The sequence below is a fragment of the Rhamphochromis longiceps genome, linkage group LG7 (assembly GCF_057381845.1).
Source record: "Rhamphochromis longiceps isolate RC_006_pf linkage group LG7, R_longiceps_female_GT1.1, whole genome shotgun sequence".
In the NCBI taxonomy this organism is placed as follows: Eukaryota; Metazoa; Chordata; class Actinopteri; order Cichliformes; family Cichlidae; genus Rhamphochromis; species Rhamphochromis longiceps.
This window is the reverse complement of record NC_140563.1, coordinates 67376367-67382919: the sequence shown is the minus strand read 5'-3', so window position 1 is coordinate 67382919 and position 6553 is coordinate 67376367. Positions and strand designations below refer to the sequence as shown.

The following is a 6553-nucleotide window of genomic DNA, read 5'->3' as shown; positions in this document are numbered from 1 at the left end:
CTATGACTTTTTAAAATCATTTTTTTCAGGCTCCTCCTTTTATTAGCGTCTCCGTGTAGAATCAACAAACCGCATCTGATCATGAAACATTGAGATGTTTAGTTTGGACGCTTAAAAAAAATCTTTCTTTACATATAAGTTTGAAATCAGTAATTCTAGATTTTATCATTCCTTTGTTAAACATATATCTAATAACTGAAAATAAATCTTAGGTATGTGTACTTTTAATTAGACCTCACAGCCACGGGATTTTTTTCTTGGCAACTCAATTGAAAACACTTAAAATGATTTTTACTGCTGATCTTTTTTTCTGGCAGGAATGAGCTTCCATACATTGATCTAAAGAGAATAAATACATAAGAAGCAGCTGATCAACCATAGTGGTGGTTTCTCAGTTCACCTGGTGTAAATAATCATTTTCAGTGTGTGTGTGTGTGTGTGTGTGTGTGTGTGTGTGTGTGTGTGTGTGTGTGTGTGTGTGTGTGTGTGTGTGTTCTTATGGCTGGATGGCTTGACAAGATTTGGGGATTTTTTTAATTTATTGTAATTTCCGAGTTGAATATCTATGTGTGAGGGTCTATAGGACTTGGTAAATCAGGCTGGGGTCCTGACTGGCAGTCGGAGACGAGACCTGAGTGGTCGCCGGGGCAGTGCCTGCTTCACCCACCGGCACAGTTGTCGTCGGTGGGGATCCTGGGCCGTCAGCAGGCGGCAGCAGGCTGCTGTTATCGGTGGAGATCCGCTCCACAATGCTGGACAGGCAGTCCAGACTGGACACCACTGAACTGCGTTCGCTTTTCAGACCGCCTGCACAAAAAACAAGACATCATAGTAAATAAAAAAAAAATCATTAGGCTACTATGAGTTTTTAAAAAAAAATTTTTTTCTATCATTCATATTGGGGGACAAAGGTGACAAAACTGTTGTTATGGAAACACAAAAAACATAATCAAATCATCATCATCATCAAAACAAACCCCAAACCAATAATAATAATAATAATGATAATAATAATAATCTAGCTTTATTTTCAAATTATTTCGAATTAGTTGTTAGCATTAATCACAGATCTAGTTTAATTGTTTTCACGCTTGTTTTGTATTTAGGCTGCTTTACAGAGCTTAATTTAACTCAGAATATTGTCTCACTATTTCAGCTTCTGTATTATATATTAATCATTTACTGTCGAAAAGATCTAAAAAAAAAACAAAAAAACGAAGAAACGCTCTCTTTTTACATCAGCTGAAATTAAAAATGAGCTTTTAATTCAGCGTATGGTTTATAATCTTACTTTTATACGTTGCTCCTAACATTGAAATTGCCATTAACATTGAACTTTTACGTTTTAAACAATTAAATAAAGAATCAGTTCAAAGAAAGCACAGGATCAACTGTTTTATTTTTATTGGCCTGCTGCTTTTATTGCGTCTTCTATTTGTCTTTCCCCGCTAACTGCCGTCACTTTACTGCGTGGTTTATTATTTTAAACACGTATTAAAATCATTTCTTACCGTTTGGAGTCTCGGAGAAATAAGAGCTGCTGTCATAACTTCCTCTTCTGGTTGTCTGACAGGTGGGGCCGTTAAAATCCGTCTGAAGAAGAAAAGAGAAAATTAAATATTGACAGAGACACTAAAGAATCCACCAGAGAAACCCCGCAGAGTGATTAGAAAATAAATCTAAATAAGTGTGTGTGTGTGTGTGTGTGTGTGTGTGTGTGTGTGTGTGTGTGTGTGTGTGTGTGTGTGTGGTAATGGTTGAGTCACGGTAGCTGTTTGTGTCATACCACGTTAATAAAGTCCCTGAACTCAGATATTATTTTTTTCCATCCACGTCTCTCCGTTTGTTACATCTGGGGTCTAAAAACGGTTTAAATCTGTTTCCTGTGTGTTTGGTGAGACGAGACGAAAGAAAATGTTTTAAAGACACTTTGAAACTAAATTTGCTTCGTTCCGATTCTGACACAAAATGGCCAGTAATGAAAAAGTTACACACAGGCAGCTAAATGATTCTATTTTAAATCACTATTTTACATGAAATTTAAACGTCATGAATAAGAGAAAAAACGAATTGCTTGATTTGTCTCGATTCATCATAATAAAATAATTAAATTAATATTAAACATCAGTTAAAATAAGAGTTGGAGCAGACAGTAAAATATCCCCAATTCCTTTGGCTAAATTCAAAAGATGGTCGGCTCCGTGCGCCTCTCTCACACCTGTCGCTCCTTGAACTCACCATGCCGTCGGAGCAGTTGGAGCGGGGGCTGGATGCGTCCGAGTCCCCGCTGTAGTGCTCCAGCACCGGGTAGAAGCCGTCTTCCTGGCCACCGCGCAGCAGCGCCTGCAGGGACTCGATGTAGCTGATGGCGTTGCGCAGGATCTCCACCTTTGGCAGCCTCTGGTTGGGGTTGGCCGTCGTGCAGCGCTTTAGGGTCTCGAAGGCGTCGTTGACCTTGCTGAGCCGCCGGCGCTCCCGCAGTGTGGCCGCCTTCCGCCGGTCCGCGTTGGTCGTCTTCCTCTTGCAGGCCTTGCAGGCCCAGAGCAGGCAGCGGCCCGCCTGGTGGTGCCCGCTGGGGGCGCGGACGTGCTCGTCGTCCTCCACCTCGGCATGGTGGTGGAGGTGCAGGAGGGAGGACGGGGAGGAGGAAGAGGAGGAAGGGGAGGATGAGGATGAAGAGGAGGAGTCGTCAGGCTTCAACAGCCCCACATGGACCAGCCGCGGGTCCAGGTCCTCGAAGAAGTGCATGTCACTGGTGTTAAAGCAGGGGTCGTCATAGAAATCATCAGCGGTGGGGATGGGGAAAGAGATATCCGACAACTCCATGGTTCAGTCCAGAACACAGCAGGAAGAAGAAAATCCAGTGATGACCAAACTTTTCTCTCTTTTTTAGGGAAGAACTGAAATGTGAAGCAGGATTCGGGGCTTTTGAGGGAATGTACAGTCCTGTCACAAACTGATCTGCCCTCCAGCCGTTGACCTGGATCCCCTTATACCTGGGACAGTGGGGGGCGGGTTCAAGATAATGGGGTCCACCGAGGTCTGTCCAATCAGCTGCTGGCAGGAGGGGTTTACAGCTTCACGGTAATTAGTGTCCGATTACCCCTCACAGGGCAGTAATGTACTGCTGCACACGGCGGGGGGCGTGTGGGAAATGTAAGTTTAATACATACATTTAAAAAATGCGTATCGATATCAGCAAAGTAAATATGCATCTGTTAAATAGCTGTCATTATTCCATGTGGTATACTTTTCTGTGTATTGGTTCATTGTCATGCTTTATTTGTATAATTTGAATGAATATTAATGACCTCTAAGGAATCATGACGTCATTAATTAAATAGTTTTATTCACGGCGTTATAATGCATTTAATTTGCAAGATGGACTGACGACATGTTCGAGTTAATTAATAACAAAACATATAAAAAATGAAAATATATACAGTTCAGTTATAAAACGCCTTTGTAAACCAAAGTAAAAAACGTGTCTATGCACTGGCGTTTACAATTATAATAATAACAAAGAACGGAAATTAGAACAATTTTTGAAAATTAATTATTAAAAAATGAAGATTTAAACTTGGTGGTAGGAGGTTAAAACTGTTGACAAAAAAAAAAACACAAATTAAAGGCTAAATATAACTGATGTAGGAAAAAAAATCACAATTAATATTAATAATAATAATTATTATTATTATTATTGTCATAATGTGGTATGGGTTTATTATTTCATTATTATTTCATATTTCATTATTCATTATTTTATCTGTGTATTTATTTGTTTGTTTATTCATTTAATTCGACAAATATGTCGAATGTAGATATGCATGTAGATATAATTGTAACCTCTGACCTCCTCTGTACCGTCCTATCAGAGCAGAGTTATTCCTCCAAGAAAAAGGGAAAATACAGCTTAAAACACACACACACACAAAAAAACAATTAATAGTATTAACAAATATATATTTATATTAAAACACAATAAGTGATGCATCACTCATGCAACTGTATAGAAAGTCTCCATACAGCGATCAGGCTTCGTGTCTTTGTTGCGCCGCTTTTCAAGTGTAAATACTGCATGAAAGTGTGAACCGAGCAATCAACTTAAATGTCACCGAGTTTATTTTTAGATGCAGTGTTTCCCCTGCGACTGTCTGCACCCAGGACTGACCTCCTCCTCTCAGCTGTCACCGCTGCACCCGCTGCATCCACAAACTGCAAAATGCGCATTATCCCTTTTCCCAAAACACGCCGGCAGCTGTGCAGCTGCAGTGCACAACTGCAGCAGCTGGAGGGCGCCGAAGAAGCAGCCATCAGTGTGCAGGATGAATATCGCGCTCTTCTTTACTCGTGAGGTGAAATTTGCAGGCTATGAACTCATCCAGAGGTAACAGTTGTTAGAGGCTGTTTGCTGAGATGATGCTTGAAGTAGGTTTTCCTATAAGTACGCGATAAAATGGGGAAAATGCAAAGAATACTTTTTATTTTTTATCACATTTTTTTTCCAGTTCTGTGACATACACAATGCACCAGTTAAAATGAATCACAAAGACCCCTGAAACTCCACGTTATTTTCTTTTTTAATCCAAGCTTCAATCTCTAGGGTGAAAAAAATAATAATGAAGGAAATGAAATTAAAACCAGAACCTGCAGTTCCTCCAATGTTCATCTGAGGCTTCAAATATGAGTTAATTGACTAATTCCCGTGTTTTTGTATTGTTTGGCCAGGCAGAAACACTGCTTAGAGAACAGGTTAGAGTGACTGAAAATAGAGATGGACATGTACTAACAAGCGAAGAGGCGTTGATCAGTGAGCAGCAGCACAGCTTCATGCCGAGAAAGATCCTTATACACATGAAGTTTGCTTCAAGAACATGAACACTGTGAGGAATCTTGGAGGCATTTTTGACCAGGATGTGTCTTTCAGTGCAAATATTCAACAAATATGTTGGATTGTGTTCCTGCAGAGCACTTCATTCTCAGACTGCTGGTTTATTCGTGGTACCTAGAATATTGAAAGTAGAATGGGAGGCAAAACCTTCAGCACTCAGGCCCCTCTTCTGTAGAACCAGCTCCCAATGTGGATCTAAGAGACAGACACTAGCTCTACTTTTAAGATTAGCCTTCAAAATGTTCATTTTTGATAAAGCATAGAGTTAGTGCTGGAACAGGTGACACTGAGCCCTCCTGGGGGATTGTCACTCTGTGTTTAATTATTAGTTATGATTAATCTCTGGATCTCTTCCACAGCATGTCTTTGTCCTGTCTTCCTTCCCTCATCCCCAGCTGGTCATGGACGATGTTTTCCCCTCCCTGAGCTTCTGCCAGAGGTTTCTTGCTGCTAAAAGGAAGTTTTTCCTTCCCACTGTCGCTAAGTGCTTGTCTGATTGTCGGTAACTGTGCTTGGATAATACAATTGATTTTCATTGAATTGAATTTAACTGAATTGCGGTTGGATCATCCATCATGGATGCAGTGGACATGCAGGGGGTTGGTGTAACAGAGGAAGATGCTAGGGATAGAAGCAAATGATCCATGGTGGCGACTCCCTATAGCCAAAAGATGAAGAAATTAAAATGTCTAATGTTGAAGCAGAAATAAACATGTTTCCAAGCTGCTGCAAAAACAGTTCTGTTTATGAGGTGCATGGCCACATGGAATGACAGGTGGGTGGAAATACAGGTGGGTGTAGCTCGAGCTATTGGCTAAGCTTCACCTCTGCTAATCTGAACTTCTACTTTTGAATCTAATGTGCAGATTTCCACATTCCTGCTCCCAGAGGCTGAACTTCTGGTGTTGTGCTAATCCACTCTCATAGAGACCTTTACATTTTTCACTCTTTTCATAACAAGGCTCCAAAAACATGGTTCTCTCACCGATACATATTGCTCAAGGTTCTGAGGCAGGCCAGTAGACTCATAAACTTTGTTTTTCACTGAAAACTTTCATATGGTATCAAAGATTGGCAGACCTTCTTTACACTTGACACTCCAACTAAGTTGACCCACTTTTGTTGCAGTGTTTGTAACTGAGTCTTTCTCCATGATATGTTCCTGTTATTTAAGCATCCTTGCTGTATTTAAAGCAGTCTGGGGATGTTATTTATGTCACTTCAAAGCAAAATGATCCTCAGCAGAAGTCTTTGCACTTTAACTGAATGAAATGAAACATAAAAACCAAACTAATGGGAAATGCTGTCCTGTGGAGGGACACAGTATTTGAGAGACAGATAACAAGGTGTCCCAAACTGCTGCTGACTGGGCCCGGGCCTCAGGCCTGAAGCAATTTTACACGACTCATAAAGCCGGGGCTGCGGTTGGAGGGCACGCTGCGACGCGCCAACGCCACCACCGCCGAATCCACTGGCCATCTGGAAACGCCATCAGCACCACCATCCCTCTGCCACAGCATTAATCTCGCCAATTTTCCGGAACTCAGGGGGGGGGAAATGTACACCCTGACTGGCTTATGGCCAGAGTCAGGGGCAGGTCTCCGGGGGTTTAACCTACCCTCACCCTTTCCTCCACCGCCTCACTCCGTCCGATCACTAACG

General features: G+C 41.4%; 1 protein-coding gene across 1 annotated transcript; it reads right to left on the bottom strand.

The window, feature by feature from the left end:
• Nucleotides 1-427: 427 nt before the first annotated feature.
• Nucleotides 428-2971, bottom strand: myod1 (myogenic differentiation 1). Its single transcript, XM_085414918.1, has 3 exons — nt 2239-2971; nt 1512-1593; nt 428-807 (listed from the first exon to the last, which is right to left on the bottom strand). The coding sequence occupies exons 1-3, from the start codon at nt 2824-2826 to the stop codon at nt 578-580; spliced, it is 900 nt and encodes a 299-aa protein (XP_085271044.1). The 5' UTR covers nt 2827-2971; the 3' UTR covers nt 428-577.
• Nucleotides 2972-6553: the final 3582 nt, after the last annotated feature.